This window comes from Babylonia areolata, chromosome 9 (genome assembly GCF_041734735.1).
Source record: "Babylonia areolata isolate BAREFJ2019XMU chromosome 9, ASM4173473v1, whole genome shotgun sequence".
NCBI lineage: Eukaryota > Metazoa > Mollusca > Gastropoda > Neogastropoda > Buccinidae > Babylonia > Babylonia areolata.
The window spans coordinates 39,238,444-39,259,003 of NC_134884.1; the positions used below are offsets into that span (position 1 = coordinate 39,238,444).

At 44.8% G+C, this 20,560-nt stretch overlaps 2 protein-coding genes across 2 annotated transcripts in view; one reads left to right on the forward strand and one right to left on the reverse strand.

The window, feature by feature from the left end:
* Window positions 1-20,560, forward strand: part of LOC143285435 (protein disulfide-isomerase TMX3-like) — a 119,803-nt gene that overhangs the window by 22,664 nt on the left and 76,579 nt on the right. The window lies entirely within an intron of this gene.
* Window positions 8,300-20,560, reverse strand: part of LOC143285434 (uncharacterized) — a 56,828-nt gene continuing 44,567 nt past the window's right edge. The window contains exons 3-4 of the mRNA XM_076592699.1: window positions 16,081-16,331; window positions 8,300-9,563 (exon numbers count right to left, since the gene is read on the reverse strand). Coding sequence (XP_076448814.1) covers window positions 9,171-9,563; window positions 16,081-16,331 — 644 coding nt within the window. The 3' untranslated portion in view covers window positions 8,300-9,170. The remainder of the gene's footprint in view (window positions 9,564-16,080; window positions 16,332-20,560) is intronic.

A 20,560-nucleotide genomic window follows, 5' to 3' on the forward strand; every position in this document is an offset into this window, starting at 1 on the left:
AGGCAAGTTGTTGAGAGTTGTTAGTGTTGATATGAAGAGGAAGGCTGAGTTGAAGGGTGAGGTGAAGGGCGGAGGAGGGGGGAGGAGAGGGGACATGTTTGTGTGTGTGTATGTCTCTGTGTGTGTGTGTGTGGCTCTAACTGTCCTAACTGTAGCATTTCCCAGGGTTGCCTCAACAAGTTTTTTTTTTTCTCATGCACACACGTTGTTCCGTCCTCTCGGTAATGTTTGCTGATACTGTATATTGGTGGCAATGCCATGGGGTGAATAACCTTGTTGCGCTCCATGCTGCTTCTTAGATTGTTATTATCGCCCGTCTCTTTGTCTGGTGTGTGTGTGTGTGTGTGTGTGTGTGTGTGTGTGACACGCGCGTGCATGTGTGGGTCTGTGTGTTTATTGGTTGATAAATCGTCTGTCTGTCTGTCTGCCCCCCTCTATCTCTCTCTCCCGCAAGGACTGGAAGAAAGGACCATTTTATCTTAGCCCTCGATCTAATACAAACATGTTGAGCTCTCACTGTGCGCATGTGCTCTTGTATGTGCATGCATGTCTGAATTTGATGTACATGTGTTCATCTTCCTCGAGTGAGATGAATTGAGTTCCCCAACCTTCACCTGCACACACACACATTCACACACACACACACACACACACACACACACACGCGCGCGCGCGCACAAAACACATACAGACACATGCATGCAAGCACGCATGCACAAACACACAAACACACACACACACAAAGTCACGTACACATACACGCACACGCACACACACACACACACAATGTATGTGCACATGTGTACCATGTTACCCCTCTCTTGTTAAGTCGTTGTTCGGTGCACTGACATTTATACCCACTTCTCATTCTTTGGTATGTGTGTGTGTGTGTGTGTGTGTGTGTGTGTGTGTTAACGTTTCAGCATAACGCTGATTCCTTTTGGTTTGTTTAGAAAGGGTTGTGTTGCTTTAAGGTGCTTGAGAGATCGTCTTCGTCTTGTCAAGTGGGAACTGTTTTTTTGAAAGTCTCACCATATTACTCTCAGGCTGCTTGCTTGCTGTTGCTGCTTCCAGAAAACCCCAGTGAGAACTGTTCAGGAAAGTTACGTTGGAGATGTATGGCTCCAAGATGTTGGTCTGTGGAAACTGTTCCTCTCCGAGGGTGTGTGTGTGTGTGTGTGTGTGTGTGTGCGCGCGCGCACGTGTGTGTGTGTGTGTGTGTGTGTGTGTGATATTTTTGATTCTTTGGCAAGTCGTTTTTGACATGGGAAAAATGAAACAGTAGGATTTCCGGTTGAGCACGAGCACTGAACCTTTGTGAGTTCTCGCAATGCGAGCTTCACATGCATGTGTGTAACTGCTGGGTGAAGTTATGCTCACAAGTAGCGGTGTCTGCTGGAGAGTCTGACACACATGTGCATGTTGTGTGTTTTGCGTGCACGTGTGTGTGTGTGTGTGTGTGTGTGTTTCAAAGTTTCGGATACTTTGGCCTGTCTTTCGAGTCACAGGTCTGTTTGGGGAAGGGGTGGGTAGAAGGAAGGCTGTCTGGTGGTGGGGGGTTGAGGGGGGGGGGGAGGGTGGAGAGTGATGGGGAAGGGGTTGAGGGTGAAGGGGAGGTGGGAGTGGAGGGGAGGAATTGATAATGAGTGACGTATTGTAAGTTATTTTTGGACAGGGGAGAAACATAAAACGGTCAGGTAGAGCACGTGCATTGGACCTTTGTGAGTTCTCGCAATGCAATCAGTCGAGCTTCACGGGAATGTTTGTAACTGCTGGGTGAAGTGATATTCACCAGTAGTAGTGTCTACTGGAGAGTATCTGACATACATGTGTATGTTGTGTGTTTGCGCACATGTGTGTGTGCATGTGTGTGTATTTGTGTGTGTGTGTGTGTGTGTGTGTGTGTGTTTCAAAGTTTTGGGTACTTCAGCCTATCTTTCAAGTCAAGGTCTGTCAGGGGAAGGGGTAAGTTGAAGGAGGGGTGTCTGACGGGAAGGGTGGGGGTGGGGGAGAGTGATGGGTAACGGGTTTCGGGTGAAGGGGGGTGGGGGATGCAGGGGAGAAATTGATAATAATGAGTGACGTATTTGTAAATCGTTTTTGACAGGGGGAAAATATGAAACGGTGAGTTTGCCTGTAGGGCACGTGCACTGAACCCGTATGAGTACTGGCAAAGCGAGCTTCACGTGCATGTGTGTAACTGCTGGGTTAAGTTATACTCACAAGTAGCAGTGCTGGAGAGAGTATTTGACATTCATGTGTATGATGTGTGTTTGCGCGCACATTTGTGTGTGTGTGTGTGTGTGTGTGCGCGCATGTGTGTGTGTGTGCGTGTGTGTGCGCGCATATGCAGGTCTGCAGCTCTGTGTTTACATGCATTGAAACTTGAAACTTCTGCTGGGAAAAAACTCAGCAAAAAAAGATAAAGAAAAAAATAACCACCTCAGGGAGGACTGGAAAGAACCTAATGCAGCTGAATACACGCAGAAAATGGGAGGGGGTGGGGTGTATGTGTTGGGGATGGGGAAATGGGGGGGTTCATGGTATATATTCAATGAATCTTCCGCAACTTGAGTGTTTTTGCATCATGTTATCAGCAGAGAGGTCATTGACTCCCAAAGACTCCAAAACCCGAAGTCAGTGCAACATCCGCCCGACCCCCCAACCTCCCACCCACGCACGTACCTCCTCCTCTTTCTCTCACCGTGACGAACTGCCAGCGTGCCAACTCAAGGGTGCAGTCCTGATGCTTCGTGACTCAGACGGATTTAGTGGCAGTTCTGATCATAAACAGACACACGAGGTTCGCTTCAGCATCAGGAACTGTAGATTAGCGGGTTGTGTAATCATGTTGTTGTCTGATTCCTGGTAGACCTTGGGTGTCCTGTGCTCCCTTCCCCCATCCAGTCCCTTTTCTTTCTTTCTTTCTTTCTTTCTTCCTCTCTCTCTCTCTCTCTCTCTCTCTCTCTCTCTCTCTCTCTCTCTCTCTCTCCCCTCACTGTTATCAGCTACAGCACAGTGAGTCTGTGTTTTTCTACGTGAATGCAAATGGAGTTATTGTTTGGGTGAGGGAGGGGATGGTTTCTGATATCCATCCACCTAGCCAGCCAGCCACAATCTTTCACATTGTGGTACCATTTGTTATCTTGTGGTATCGTGTGTACCATGATCTTTGTTTTTATAAGTGTGAAATGGAGAATACCCGCCCCCCCCATCCCCCCTTTCCCTTGTTGGAAGACTATTAAGTCCTTCTGCAACACTTTTGTAACATTATCTACTGGGTCTTTTTCTTTACAACCTTCAGTGGAGTGGAAGCCTAGCAGTTAAACGTCCGCTTAGGACGCAATAGAATCTGAGCACAAAGGTTCGAATCCCACACTCTACACTATATTCTTCCCCTCCACTAGACCTTGAATGGTGATCTTGACGCTAGTCATTCGGATGAGATGATAAACTTTGAAGTCCCTTGCGTAGCATGCACTTAGCGCACGTAAAAGAACCCGCGGCAACAGAAGGGTTGCCCCTGGCAAAATTATGTAGACAATCCAATTTTGATAGTGAAACAAATACACTTGCAATCAGAAACGAAAAGAAAAGAACGGGTGACGCTGCCGGTACTGTCGCGATGCGCTGCTCCGTCCCTGGGGAGAGCAGCCTGAATTTCACACAGTGAAATCTGTTGTGACAAAATGTAATACAATACAATACAATGCAATGCAGCGCAAATCAGTACAATGCAATACAATACAATACAATACAATACAATACAAAATACGCATGTTACTCATACCGAGTTGCTGACTGATTGGTTTATCAGCGGACAACCGGACGTGTTTTCAGGCCTGAAGTAGCACCTAGCGGGGGCGAGGGAGACCTGGGGGGTATGATGCATATATTTAGTCAACAAAACCGTACGTTGATTAGTTAACAGAACCGTGCGTTAATTGAAAACACTGTCCACGTATAGGTGGCATCACACCCTGGCGTTGCTTCATCGTTTGAAATGGTAAAGAACCTCAGCCACCATCACTTCTAACTCTAGGGAACTCAGTCACTGGCAGACCCAGCAAGACGATGCTTTTATATATGGGAAAAGTGCTATCGACGCTTAGCGATATTGACACAAAGCGCTGACACGTCACAGTGATAAAGAACTATAGGTTGGCAATAAATGGTGCTATCGACACATAGCGCTATTGACACGTAGCGCTATTGGGACGATAACACTTTTAAAGAACAGTCTTGCTGTCAAGACGTAGTTCTGGTGGACGTATTGATAACGACACGTAGCGCTGTCGGGCGGTTCGCATTGATTATCAACGATCTGACCACTACCCCATACTAACCGCAACGAGTCAGTCTGTCAGAGTGAAAAATCCGGTCTTAGTATGTGCTGGATACATTGAAAAAAGCACTCTTTTGATATATATTTTTACCTCCTATAATACCCTTTATTACGGAAGGTTGCAACGGCGGGTTTAACTGATGAGCTTGTGTACACACAAGAGTGGTGGATGGCTGCCATGTTCTTTCCGTCTCTCCACGAAAGCGGTCAACCTGGTGCGACCTGCCACCACATCAATAAAACAATCCCCACACATCCATCCATTCCACATACACACACACACGCGCGCGCGCGCGCACGCACGCCTCACCTCTTCCTTGGATCATCATGACAGGTGCTGCAGATTGTGCAGGAGGAGCATCAGGATGGTAAACAGCATGGCAGCTTGTTGTAGGCATCTTATCGAGCGCCTTCATGGGGTGTTTATAGAGGTGCGCGTTCTGTGGGGGTGGGGTGGGGGATCTCAGATTGCTTGTTAAAGTTGTTATGGGTGGATGCATGAATGTATGAATGGATGGATGAATGGATGGATAGATGCATGGATGGATGGATGGATGGATGCATGGATGGATGAATGCATGAATGGATGCATTATGTATGTATGTATGTATGCATGTATGTATGTGTTTAGACAGACATATAAATAGAGAGAGAGTGGGAGGGGGTGTGGGGAGATTGATTGACTGATTGATTGATATGCTGAAATATGGAGTGTTTGAATCTGGGAACGCGGAAGCAGTGGATTTGAAAAAAATACCGCACGATATCCAAGGGATATAAGCGTTCTGCCCAAAGCACCCTGTAAACCAGTGGGGGAAAAAAACATGAATAATTTATTTCATAAAAGCACCTTGACATGAAACTCGAACGATGAACGGCGTAAGTACAAGCATGCAAATGTACATGTGTAGAAACTGGTAGTCCTCGTAAACAACCGAAGCCTGTAAATAAGTATACGTCAGTCACGAGTGTTTTATCTTTCCTAACAAAAAATAAAATAAAATAGAAATAAATAAATAAAATAAAAGTAGAAATGATTGACTGGTTTGATTCTTTAAGTCTGTACATCGTCGGAGGGTGGTTGAGGGAGCCTGGGGGAGGTGGGGGGGGATGTCGGGGGAAGGGGAGGGGGTGCGTGGGACAGGTTTCGATGGGGGTTGTTGGGGGTAGTTTAGACAACAGTAACAGCGTTAAAAACATCATTTCATTACAAACGTTTGCTGATTTCAGATCGAGGAACAACAGTCACAGCAGAGATAGATTCTTGTTTTTGACAATAAAGAAAATTTCAGCTTAGTTCTCTGTTGAGCAAAGAGGGTTTGGGAAGGAATGGTGGTTGGTGCGGGGGTGGGGGGGGGGGGGGACGAGGGAAGGTCGGGGGAAATAATTTCTTGACGTGTATCAGACGGATCGTAACAGGTAAGAGAATCTTGAAGCATTCTCTTAACGTAATTATTATGTGGGTGGACGTCATTGTCTCACACGCAACTTTCATCAGAGTTATTAACGTGCAGTTTCGTTGTACTCGCAACATAAAAGCATGCCAGCATTTGAGCTTATTCGCGCATATATACAAGTAGATGTGCATACACACGCACGTGCCTGTTCTCATGTGCACGTGCACGACTGTGCTTGCGTGTAAAGCATTTATACGTGCACAGATCAGGGAGAGACAGAGAGGAAGACAGAGAAAGATATAGCATAAACTTACGCGCGCAGGCACACACACGTGCACACGCGCGCTCACACAATCGCCCAGCGTGCCGCTTTCATTTCATAATTGTTTTGTGCATTAGAGATTGAGAACCAACAGCACCATTCACTGAAGCAGCAAACGATAAACGTGGCCTGGCGAGTCTCGCTTATTTTGTTCTCTCTCATTTCACTCATTTTTCATGTTGTGAATTGAGCAGAGATTACGTCTGACAACAGGACAGTCTCATCCGGTGAGTTGAGTTCTTAATCAACACAGGCATTTGACGCGTTTAGAATAATCTGGTAACATGCTTTTCTTTGTCTTTACCTACTCTGCTTCTTTCTCCACCCTCATCTTATCTCTCTCTCTCTCTCTCACTATCTCTCTCCATGGTGTGTGTGTGTGTGTGTGTGTGTGTGTGTGTGTGTGTGTGTGTGTGCCTACCTGCATTTGTGTGCGTGTGTTTGTGTCTGTCTGTCTCTCCTCCTGTCTCCCTTCATATCCCTATTATTTTCCCTGCATATGTTCGTCATTTTTTTTCCACTTGCTGTGTAGCGAAGCACAATGCCTGACTGACTCTGATTGCATTTATATGAAATGAATATGAACATTATGCCTAACGTATACTTGTAGATGGAAAAATGAATGCACTTGTAGGGGTGACTGGCATGACTGAAACAGTGGAGAGAGAGAGAGAGAGAGAGAGAGAGAGAGAGAGAGAGAGAGAGATGACTGTTCGCTAGAAACCATGACTGAATCCGTGCCCACCAAGAAGGAATGATGTGAAATATTTCGGATGGTTGTTAGCACCATTCTTGGAGGAGGGTGTCGGGGATAGGGAATGATATATTAAAATTATGACTTTTTGTTTTGTTTACCTTGATGCGTTTTTTGTTTTATTTTAGTTTTCGTTTTCTTCATTTTTTTTTCTTCATTTGATGACTGTTTGATAATACTTGATAGTAAGGGTGTGATAATCTTTATCGACATGCACATTCCTTTATAATCATCACCGAATTCTGCTTTGTAACCACCACCGTACTCATGTTACCATCTTGGTCTCGTGCCTTTTTCATTGCGTAAAAAGTATGAATAGTTGAATTTAAAAACATAGTTGGTGAAGGTAGCGTTTTTGGGATTTGAGTTTTGGCATACCCGACTTTTCTTGTGTATCTTTTATTCGTCTTTCGTTTCTTATTCTCTGTCTCTTCAATTCTTCTTTCACTTTCGCATGTTCGAATAATAGTTCAAAACCTATTCCTCCTATTGTTTGTCACCAATTTTGATTTGCACTGTATATTTATGTGTATGTATATGTGCGTATGAGTGTGTGTGTGTGTGTGTGTGTGTGCGCGCGCGCGCGCGCCTATCTGTCTGTCCCTCTGTGTGAATGTGCTTATGTGTGGGTTTATCCGAGTGAATATGTGTGTGTGTGTGTGTGTGTGTATCCGAAGCGTCTGAATTTCCAGACCGTAAAGTGCACGTGCAGTCGTCAGCGTTGTAAGCTTCCAGCACGATTTCTAGGCGTCCTTGGCTGCTACAGCCCGTTTGGCTCCAGGCAAAGCAAAGCAGCGTGAAGCATGCTTCTTAGTTATACAACAGACAGAAAACATTAACAAAATATCTTTTCCGGGTGTCTGTGTTGCAGGTTTGCTGGGAGTTTTAATACCATGCTCTGAGTATTCTCCCAGCTTTAAATGATTTTTCCTTTGCCGCTTTTCTAACACAGTAACAGAGGTTGGAGAAAAAAACCAACTCCGGATTCTTCTTGGACTGTATTTTGTCACCCTCACAAGTTAAAAAGTCAGGTATAATGATTATGTTTGAGTTATTTTGTCAAGTAAGCCTCGGTTCTATGTGGCAGCTTGTCGTTTTTTCTCAAAAGAGAAAAAAAAAGAAGAAAAAAAAGGACGTATCAGTTTCATTCAAAAAGCAAATCATAAGCGCATTTCGTTGTCAGTACAAGTCGTGTTTCACAACAGATCGGAAGATGTTTTAGTTCAACTCAAGACGAAGAAAAAGAAAAATATACTTGTAAGAGATCTGAGAATGGTAGGTTAGTAACGAGAGTTTCAGTTCCAGTTTCTCAAGCAGGCGTCACTGCGTTCGGACAAATCCATAAACCCAACACCACGTATGCAAGGCACATAGATGCCTGACCGGACGCGCTTAGTCAGGCTTTGAGTTCATGCACATAATATATGTGTTCGAGAGACGATCAAGATGTGTCACGGTCATTTAAGAACCGATAGTGTGTGTGTGTGTGTGTGTGTGTGTGTGTGCAAGTCACCAACGATGTGAGACTGTCCAGCCAGAATCACCGAAGATCTTTGACTGTTCAGCCATGAAAGCCACTTACACTCAATGTCCAGCTCTGAGTTCAACAACAATAGCTTTCACCATTTCTATCAACGGCGACTTTTTCTACCTCTACTGTCGACTACAGTTAGATCTAACCGCCAAAGTCGCTTTAACCACGGGACGTTTTGTCAAAACAACAACAAAAAAACAAAAACAAAATCCTTAATCGATCCTTCAAGAAGGATTTGAATTCAGTGAGTGCACAGACCCTGTCACATAGAAGTGGCCATGACCCACTAAGTTCTGTTCGAGTTCTTCAGTCGATGCTTCACTGTTGTCAAGCGGGATTTGCATGCCTTTTGAGGTGGTTTTTGTTGTTGTTTTGTGTTTTTTTGTGGGTTTTTTCAGTGCGGGTCCCGTCATCACCAAAAAAGTCACACGACCCGCTCTAAGTCACTTCTAGTTCTCCAATCAGTTTTCCTCATCTTTTGGGGTTTTTTCCTTGGGGTTTTTCATGTGCAGACCCATGTCAAACATACGTCGGAGTCACCCTGACCAGTTTCAGTTTCAGTTTCAGTTTCGGTTTCAAGGAGGAAGTGTCAAAGCGTGCGGACAGATCCATGAACGCTACACCACATCTGCTCATCAGAAAGAAAGAAAGGAAAAAAAAAAAAAAAAAAAGGCAGTAGATGTCCTGACCTTCGTATAATAATAATAATAAGCCCAGAGGCGCTGACAAGGCCTTTGAGAGAGTTTACTACCCTCGGATGAACCCCCCACCCCCACCCCTCCACACCTCCTCCTTGGTGACCGACCAGCCCACCCGGCTCAGTTGAAGGTCGTCTTCCTCACGGGCCGGATCTTCATCTCGGTCTTGCGCAGCTGCTCGCGCTTCCAGTGGTTCCAGGCGATGCCGCGGTAGGTGACGTCGGAGCGGTTGTGGTAGGCGCCGTTGAGCAGGGCGAACCAGCAGTTGTTGAACCACCAGCCGGCCTCCCACTCGGCCGCGCAGTGGGCCTCGCGGCGCCCGTCGTTGTCGCGGTCCGGGGTGGAGAAGGCCATCTTGTTGTGGCGGTAGAGCGAGTCCTGGGCGCTGCCGGAGAAGCCCGTGATCGTCAGCTGGTACTTGTCGCGCTCGCCGGCCACCTGGAAGGTGGTGTAGACGGCGTGCACCCGGTTGCCGCTGAAGTCCCACAGGTCGACGCGCAGCTGGTAGTGGTCCTGTTTGGTGGGTGGTTTTGGGGGTGGGGAGAGCAGAGGATGGGATGAGTGTACATAATTATAGCATATGTATATTACCTATCTATCTGTCTTTCTATCTATATATCTATCTGTCTGTCTATCTACTGTGTGTGTGTGTGTGTGTGTGTAGAATGCGTTCATTGCACGTGTGAAATTTAGCCTTTTGGCATTTATACATATGATCGGCCTTGTTTACTTAAGACCGCTTTTTTTCTTTTTCGTTTCTTTCTTATTTATATTGTCTTATCTGTTTTCTGCTTCTTCTTCTTCTTTTCTTTTTTTTTAAAAAGAAAATTGATGAGATGATAACGATGTACAGCCAGACAACCTCGTATCAGCTGGGCAAGTTTGAACACACGCACACACACACACACACACACACACACACATACTGTGCACACACACGCACACACACACACACACACACATACTGTGCACACACACACACACACACACACACACACACACTGTGGACCCTTGTATAATCTGCAGTGGTGCTGAGTTGCGGAGCGGGATGCAGCTGTTATCTTTCTTCCGATCTCTCTGATCTGTTCTCATCCCCACATTTCTCCCTGTACCTGGAACTCCAGAGCCTACAACACAGCCGTGTAACACCATACCAGGACTGCACTGACGGCAAGGCGGGTAACAACCGTGCGAGTAGCTCACAACACGATACGGATCGGCCACGTCCCACTGTGATACTGCGAATGCATGTGTTTCTTCGTCGGCAAAACGGCACTTCTTTCTGTTTGCAACTCTGGCCCGCATGTTATTACTACTGCTACTACTACTGGTATTGATTGGCATCACTTCTACCAAGGATAAACCTACTGGTACTGACCTCACTGCTACCAAGGATAAACCTACTGGTGTTGACATCATTTCTACCAAGGATAACCCTACTGGTATTGACATCATTTCTACCAAGGATAAACCTACTGGTATTGACCTCACTTCTACCAAGGATAAACCTACTGGTATTGACCTCACTTCTACCAAGGATAAACCTACTGGTATTGACCTCACTTCTACCAAGGATAAACCTACTGGTGTTGACATCACTTCTACCAAGGATAAACCTACTGGTGTTGACCTCACTTCTACCAAGGATAAACCCACTGGTGTTGACATCACTTCTACCAAGGATAAGCCTGCTGGTATTGACATCACTCTACCAAGGATAAACCTACTGGTGTTGACATCACTTCTACCAAGGATAAGCCTACTGGTGTTGACCTACCAAGGATAAACCCACTGGTGTTGACATCACTTCTACCAAGGATAAGCCTGCTGGTATTGACATCACTTCTACCAAGGATAAACCTACTGGTGTTGACATCACTTCTACCAAGGATAAGCCTACTGGTGTTGACATCACTTCTACCAAGGATAAACCTGCTGGTGTTGACATCACTTCTACCAAGGATAAACCTACTGGTATTGACCTCACTTCTACCAAGGATAAATCCACTGGTGTTGACATCACTTCTACCAAGGATAAGCCTGCTGGTATTGACATCACTTCTACCAAGGATGAACCTACTGGTGTTGACATCACTTCTACCAAGGATAAGCCTACTGGTGTTGACATCACTTCTACCAAGGATAAACCTGCTGGTGTTGACATCACTTCTACCAAGGATAAACCTACTGGTGCTGACATCACTTCTACCAAGGATAAGCCTGCTGGTGTTGACATCACTTCTACCAAGGATAAACCTACTGGTATTGACCTCACTTCTACCAAGGATAAATCCACTGGTGTTGACATCACTTCTACCAAGGATAAGCCTGCTGGTATTGACATCACTTCTACCAAGGATGAACCTACTGGTGTTGACATCACTTCTACCAAGGATAAGCCTCCTGGTGTTGACATCACTTCTACCAAGGATAAACCTGCTGGTGTTGACATCACTTCTACCAAGGATAAACCTACTGGTGTTGACATCACTTCTACCAAGGATAAGCCTGCTGGTATTGACATCACTTCTACCAAGGATAAACCTGCTGGTGTTGACATCACTTCTACCAAGGATAAACCTACTGGTGTTGACATCACTTCTACCAAGGATAAGCCTGCTGGTATTGACATCACTTCTACCAAGGATAGACCTTTTTCAGAATGATGCCGCTTCCTTGTGAAAGGGCTCACAGTGGCATGACAGTTGGTGCCCTCGCGTTGTGGATGATCCATTTAAAGTACAGAATTGAAAACACGTCTGTTCGGTTCATTAATGATGGACAAACTGACCAGCGTCCCTTTGATCATTAAGGAGTTAAGGCAGATGATGATGAATAAGTCCGAATATTTCCTAAGCTCCTTTCTTTATTCCCTCTCTTTTTTTTTTTCACTTTCTACCACCACCACCCCGCCCTAGCCCCAGCCCACCTTCCGAGCCAAGCTGTATATATTATCTCACGACGGCCTTTTCACTTTCACGCTTTGATTAGAGCTGGCAGAAAGGACGAGGAGAGAATGAGTTAATTGACAGCCAGTGGGGATTAACCGCCACACAATCCGCAAAGGAACAGAACAGGTGTTGTGTGAGCACACCTTGCCAAACTGATACCATGTTAAACAACCTTGGCTGTACATCGTTATCATCTCATCAATTTTCTCAACAAAAAAAAAAAAAAAAAAAAAGAAAGAAAGAAAGAAAATGGAGGGAAAAGGGGTGGGGGTCTCAAGTAAACAAGGCCGATCAGACGTATTAACGCCGAAAGGCTAAATTTCAAAGCGTGCAGAGAGCGCATTCTCCATTTGCCAATATCAGTATATGCATTTATCTGACTTGATATAAAAAGCATGTCGTTATTGGTGATGCAGTCAGTTTTGGACAGAAACGAAAAAGAAACAGTTGTTTTAAGTTGACTGAATGGTCACGTACATACATCACTCGCGGGCACAGACACACACACACACACACACACACACACACACACACACAGTCATATACGCACGCGCGCGAGCACATCTGTTTTCGTGCTGACTGTAAGTTCAGAGGCTAATCGTGTTTATGTAGACGCAGTTTTAAAGTTTGATGGTGTTTTTTTCTTTTTCTTTTTCATTTGACGGATGTGTGTGTGTGTGTGTGTGTGTGTGCGCGCGCGCGCGCGCGTGTGTGTTTGCTTAGTACTGTAAGAAACCACTTGGCAACGAGGTGGAAAAAATGTGATGACACCCGCAGAAGTCGGACGTCTTCGCTTCGTCTGAGCGATTTTTTTTTTTTTTTTTGGGGGGGGGGGGGAAAGTAGTTGTCCGCAGTACCATGATCACACACACACACACACACACACACACACACACAGAGTCCCTCACTCTCACGCGCGATTTATTCCCATCTCTTAGTGCAATAATGTTGCGTCACGACAGGAACACGTTGCCGAACAAGATTGCATCATCAGGATAACTGGGGAATAGTCTTTTGCTTGTTTTGTTTTGTTTTATTTTCCAAGGTCTTGCTGTGTTTGGCCATGGTGTGGATTACCTAACTGGACAGCGCGGAAACGATCTTCAGGTGCTGGATTGCATCATCAGAATAAAATAGTTTTTTTTTTTAATGCTGGGTGGAGGTTGTTGGAAGGATTGCGTAACCATATCACAAGAAAGCGTTTTCAGTCACCTCAGTCAATGAGCTCTGCTTCATTCCCTTAAGAAAAAAAGAACTATTGGAAAAAAAGTAAGAAAGAAAGAAGAAGAAGAAAAAAAAAGAGGAATCAATTATCTCACTGAACACGTGCAGCTCGTTACGTGGCCTTAGTGTTGGGCAACCTGGTACCTAATAGGAGAAACAGGGTGAGAACGTAAAGACCAGCCGACACATTCGTGTTTTTTGACTCACGTGTCCAAACATCAGTAGCGAGTCAATGTGTGACTGTCATTAACCCTGCCACTCTTTGTGTGTGTGTGTGTGTGTGTGTGTGTGTGTGTGTGTGTGTTCGTGTGCGTGCGTGAGTGGTAGAAATGAACGTTGACATGCTGGGACATCAAAGACCATGGTCATCACTTGGTGGCAATGAGTATCCACATTTCTTCCCCTCCACTCCTCTGTGTGACTCACGGAGTGAACGTCCGCGCCTTGTTATGTAAACTACTCGATCCGTCTTGAGCGAGAACAAAAATTGTGGATCTTGCCCACTTCGCAGAGTGGAGAACAAATGTGAAAGATAACGTCTTACACCCAATTGTCATGGTGACTGGTTATAGTGACTGCACGACAGCCAAATTCGAGGTCAGCGGCCAAAGGCAAGCTCATATAAGGTGTACCAATAAAAAAAATTTAAAAAAAGTTAAGCTACAGTTGCATCTAGTCTTCATCATTAATACATTAATAAGAACAAAAATGCAGTGGCAAGTCAAGTTCAGGGGTTCATAATTCAAGGTCATAACATTGCATATAAGTTTTGAAATTGAAAAAAAGGAGAAAGAAGAATGATAGAATTCAGCTTTTTCAATGAATTTCATCAGCTGTGCAGTTGGTAGCAAAGGTCAGATCATATCATAATAGATCCTTTGAAAAGCTAAGATAATTTACAAAAATGTGCTCGGTCATAACTGTGTGATTAAGAATGTTCGGCACCACGTTGGTCTGCTTTGCGTTATCCTTTTTTTTTTCTTTTCTTTTTTTTTTTTCATTGTTTCCAGCACAAAGTTCACAATCAGAATAACTTTATTATCTCAGTAAGAGAAATGATGCCAATTCCGGTGCTGAATTAAGTGGGTTCTATTAGAATTTTGCGAGTCTTGAAATAGACCTCTCCCTCCCTCCCTCCCTTCTCCCCCCTCCCCCCACTCACATCACTATTGTATATGTACATTGATATAACTATGTTTCTCTGTTCTCTTTAGCTATTTCTCATTTCAGTCATGCCTCTTTCCTGTATTCTGTGTGGTGATTAATTTGACAGTCTTAATAACCCCTTTACCTCATGCCTTTCAGTATTGATTTTTGTTCTTTCTTCCTTTTTCAATAACTGTTAATGTACTACAATGTGATTTGCATTGTACTACACTGTGTTTCGATACCGAATTATGTTTATGTATGCATATGTATACATATATGTATGTGCATGTAGACATATGCATGCATGTGTGTATATGTGCATATTATGTATGTGCATTAGGGTGTGTGTGTTTGGGTATGAGCGTGCGCGTATGTGGGTGGGTGGGTGGGTGTGACTGTGTTCCCTTTATCCTTTTTTTTTTTATAATGATGATGATGGTGTATTAATTATCATTATTATCATTAGTAGTAGGGGTGGTGGTGGTAGTAGGTATTGGTCATTAGTAGTAGTGATAGTAGTATTTACCATTATTATCATTAATATTATTGTCTTATCGTTATTGTTTTTGTTGGCACAAGGACAGATTGGAAGACTGGGCAATGCCTAAACTATTTATCCTTGAGTAATAAAGTTTCTTAATCTTTTTGAATCTCTCTCTCGCTCTCTCTGTCTCGGTATTATCGATTCAGAAAGCATACTGTGGATGAGTTGAATTGCCCTCTGTGTAGAAGTGGTGTTGAAGATGAGTTACACTTTATTTTATGTTGTCCTGCTTTAAGTAAATTAAGAGAACAGTATATTCCACGAAAGTATTTTAAGTTTCCAAATCAGTTTCGGCTAAGTCTTTTGATGGCATCTGATAAAGAAAGCGTTGTAAAGAATTTGTCCATTTACATATATAAAGCATTTAAGTTAAGATCAATAATGATATCATAATTCCTTTGATGATTGTTTCGCCTTGTGCACTTGCATGTTTAATAATGTTGTATACTGCACCCCTTCATGAGGGGCAATGGCCTATATGAATGAATCATCCTAATCTCTCTCTGTCTCTCTCTCTCATCTTCAGATGAGACTTCCTTCCTTAAAAGAGAGAGAGAGAGAGAGAGAGAGAGAGATTTTTGTTCATGATGGATAATAGTACGTTGCTGATAACGACCCCGCTTCCTTTGTGTGCCAGCCAGCCAAGATACACGCCGCTGTTCCCGTTCTGGGCCGTTTCCGACCTCATGAGTGGTGGGAGACACAAGTAAATGAAGAAACAAATCGATAAACAAAATAATTAAATTAGTGTTCAACCATTTAATTAATTGTGATGGTGGGGATGGTGATGATAATGGTGCTGATTATACTAATTATAATGTAACAATAATAATGATTATAATTATGATAATGATTCCATGTCTAGTATGACTACGGCTTCTACGACTCCTTCTCCTAGTAGCAGTAGTAGTAGTAGTAGTAGTGGTAGGAAGAAGAAGAAGAAGAAGAAAATACAAGAAGAAGAAAAAAAAAAGAAGAAGAAAAACTACGCACGATGGTGATATGATGATGATAATAATATTTATACTACTGCAATTGATGATGATGATGATGATGATACAAGAAAAACAACTGAAGAAAAATACCCACCATCCCAGCCACCCGACACCCCCCCACCCCCACCCCACCTTTTCTTCTTCTTTTTTTTCTCTCCATTTTTTACCTGGTTAGACAAGAGGAAGAGGTTGTCGTTGCCCAGCCAGTGCTCCCCGTCCACCCTGCCGAAGCCGTCCCGGTAGTGGGCCCAGTCCTGCTTGAAGGGCACCGACCCGTCCTGGCGCCGCTGGAAGAGCAGCCAGCCGCCCGGGGGGGTGTCCATGTCGCACCACACGGGCACCGGGCAGGCCGCCGCCGTCGGCTTGACGTAGTACACGCCGCTGCGCCGATGGCCGCCTTCGAACACCTCCGCGCAGTCTGCAGAAAGGGGGGGGGGGGGTGAGGGGGAGAATTGATATTGATATATAATTCAGTTGGAAAAAAATGAAGAACACACACACACACACACACACACACACACACACACACACACACACAATGCATGCATACATTTTAACAATACATGTGTACCTAACAGCTACCCTAACACATACGCACACATAGGCAGGCACAAACTTACATAAACGCACGCACACACAATACACATTCATATACATGCATGTAGTTATGGACACATACATATGTATACACACATAGTCAAGACAGCAAACGCAAAGGAAGTGGACCCGCCACAATTGAACTTACTGCTGAGGGAAAAGGTGAGTTTTGAGACGAGATTTAAAAGATGCGAGGGAATCAGAATGACGGAAGTTATCAGGGAGGTCACGAAATGAATAGGAACAAACAAGAAAAAAAGAAACAACAACAAACAAAAACAAAACAACGGAAAAAACAACAACGAAAAAACACGACAAACAAGAAAAGAAGGAAAGATAGCCGAAAGAAAAGATGAAAATGATGAAGGAACAAACAAAAGAAAGATTGGGGTGGGGGGTGGGGGGGGGGGGGGGGGGGATGGGGAAAGAAAAAAAGAAAAAAAAAGTCTTCCAGTGGTACTGACTCTCTCCTGCTCATTTGCAGAACTCTGTGTGTGTGTGTGTGTGTGTGTGCGCGCGCGCATGCTTGGAAGCTGACAGATCATAATTATAGGGGTGCAGAAAAATACCTTCATTTACCGACTTGGACAAGAAAAGAAGGGGAATTCATTCAGCGAAAACCACGCCAACTGTGTCAGCGAGAGGCTGGCTCAGCATTTATTTTCTTCTTCTTCTTCTTCTTCTTCTTTTCACGCTGTCTGACACAACAGGTGTCAGTGAGAAACATGTACGCCTTTTGTCGTTTCCTGGCAGGAGAGGAGAGTGGGTTGGGAGGGAGGGTGAGGGGGTGGGTGGCTTTGTCTTGTGTGCTGTTTCACTGAGAAAGGTGATGATATCCGCATGTGGCATGAACAAGGTAGGTTTCGTCATTTATCTTGAGGACCCTCCCTCCCACACCCTCCCTCCCTCCCACCCCCTTCTTTCCCTCACCATGCCTTGTCCATTGGCCCCAGCTGGCTTTCTGTGTGGACAAAAATCCTTTTTCTTACTTTCTTTTCTTTTCTTTTTTTTTTTTCCTATTCATTTCGTGGCCTCAGTAAACTTCCACATCGGTCGCTGAGTCCACTTCATGGACGCATCTTTGGGAATGTTGCTGCCATTTCCTGTTCCTTAGCCGTCAGCATCCAGCTATCTCTCTTTCACGCACGCACGCACACACGCACGCACGCATGTACGCATGCACGCACGTAGATACGTACCTACACACACACACACACACACACACACACACACACACACACACACACACACACACACAGACGTAAATCGAGGTACGTTCCAACATTTAAACACAGTTATCACATGACTTAGGTAAATTAAACATCCGATTTCCTTTTGTTTCTACTGTTGTTCTGCCCCCCCACGCCCCCACCCCCTCCATCCTCTCTCTCTCTCTCTCTCAATCTTTCTCTCTCCCCCCCACACACACCCCTCCCCCCACACACATACATACACCCATCACCACCTTTCAGGTATTTGCCAGACCGAAGAATTTGGCTGTCCTTCAAGGACAAACATGCAAAGGTGAGATCAGTTGGGAAGTGATGAGGTGAGGACTTTCCGACGTACAGAGTGCATGTTGGGTTCATCTGGGGGTTAGAGGGTAAGATGGCTGCTTCTATACATCATGTGTGCGCGAGTGTTTGCGCACGAGCGCGCGCGCGCGTGCGTGTGTGTGTGTGTATGCGCACGCGCACGTCTAAAAACACAAATGTGAAAAGACATACACACATATATATATATATATATATATATATATATATATATATATAAAGCAACAGCAAAATATATTAAATGTGCGAACGTGCTTGCTTGGAATGAATAGAATAGCAAAGCCCCCCATTACAGCAGACTAAAAATGACAAGATAAGGGGCTTCATTCATCGGAAGACAGCGCGACCTGTGGCAGGCAGGCAGACAGGCAACTGGCGGCCCAGTTCAGCATGCATTCTTCTTTCACGCTGTCGATGTCTGAACACAACAGGTGTCACCTGGGGGGGGAACAAATATACCTTTTGTTGTTTCCTGACAAGGCGGAAAAAAGGAAAGCTGCTTGTGTTGTCTCCCTTCCTCTTGTGGTGGTGGTGGTGGTGGTGGTGTCTGTCTGCCTATTCGTTTTGTTGTGTTTTGTATGTTTTTTCTTTCTGCCCTCTGTAGTCTTGAAATTGAGGTTCGAACCTCATCCTCTCGCCCTTGTTCCTCAGTCCCCGTATACCTAGGTCTCTCTCTCTCTCTCTCTCTCTCTCTCTCTCTCTCTCTCTCTCTCAGGTCTCTCTCTCTCTCCCTACTTCCCTTGGGTGAGCAAAGAAAAAGAAAAAGAAAAAAAAAAGCACACAAAAATACGGGGACACAGACACTTGCACAATTATCTTGTGACCGCAGTAAAGCAAACATCCGCTTCCGTTTACTTTGTGCCGTTCTTCTGTCGTCTCTCTGTCTCTGTCTGTCTGTCTGTCTGTCTGTCTGTCTCTCTCTCTCTCTCTCTCTCTCTCTCTCTCTCTCTCTCTCCCCCCCCCCCCCCTCAATCCCTCTTTACCCATCCATCCCCACATTACCATGTATGTGTTTGACCGAAGAATAAATGGCTCTCCATCAGAGGCAAAGTATGTTCAACGTGGAAGTGTCATCAGTTCGCTTGAGTGAGGGTTTGCGTACGCGCGCGCGCGCGCGTGTGTATGCGTGTGTACGCGTGCGCGCCCATTGTAAAAACAAAACTGTGAATAGACATTAAAGAAGGAAGCGTTCACTCTAATTTTTACGCGGCGTCAGCCATGATTTTGTTTGAAAAAAAAAGAAGAAGTTTTTATATTAAAAAAACAAAATCTGTCATCTGTAATGGGGTTGAGGTTCGAACCTGGCCCACTCACTCCGTGTTCCTACTCACCCCGATACCCCTTTAGGGGAACAAAAATGAGACACAAACACATGCACAATAAATTCTCTCATGACCTCAGTAAACATCCGCTTCCTTTGATTTTGTGCCGTTATATATTGCCCCCCAAATTTGCCAAAGCCCCATATGTCTTTAGATTTTTGGTTATCAATGTCAGTCCCCTGTAAATGCTGATACTGTCCAAAGCTTGTGTCTGTATATTTATAGGGCGTTTGAAATGAGAGAAATTGTGCTGACATGATATTTTCTTGGGGGGGGGGGGGGGGGGGGGGGGGGGGAAGAAGAATAAAGACAGGATTGAAGATGTCAGAACACACCCATTCGCAAGGGGCAAAGGCCTTTGCTGAAAAAATCATTCGTATTCGTATTCTCTTTCTGTCTGTCTGTCTGTCTGTCTGTCTGTCTCTCTCTCTCTCTCTCTCTCTCTCTCTCTCTCTCTCTCACTCCCGTCACACAGACACTCGGCTTTTCCTCCTAGCAAGTATTTGTTTGACCAAAGACTATGTGGCTTTCCTTCAGGGGCAAACATTCAAAGGTTAAATCAACTTGGAAGTGATAAGGGCATTGCGACATGATAATATGCAACATGTGTATACGTGTGTGCGTACGAGTTTGTGTTTCTTTGCATAAAATTATGTGCGCTTGCTTGCGTGTGTGTATCTGTGTGTGTGTACGTGCATGCCCACAGGATGCAGACGCACGCGTGCTAGCGGATGGAACACATAGCTCTTCTGAGGCAGCAACAATTTGTCAAAGGCGTGCATGTGGCGTAAAGCGCGACCGTATGTCATTTTCGTTGTGTTTGCGTGCATTCTTTCACGTTGTTTCACATAATACAGATGTCACACAGGGCGACGTGTGGCTAATTATTATATGTCTGTCGTCACAGTTTCCTGGCATGGGTGAGGTGGGGGTGGGGTGGGAGGGGAAGCAACTCAAGTTGTAATTGTCTCTCACACAGTCAGTCGCGGCGTCAAAGCGGTAATCTTTGCCCCCCTCCCACCCCTCCCCACCCCCAGCCCCCAAAACAAACAATCAAACAAACAAACAAAACTGTCATGTTGAATTCTTTAAATTCGGTGCCTTTATTTCCGTGCTGTTGTTCTGTCTTATTATATAATGTCGACACGTCTGTCTCTGTCCGTCTACCTACTTGC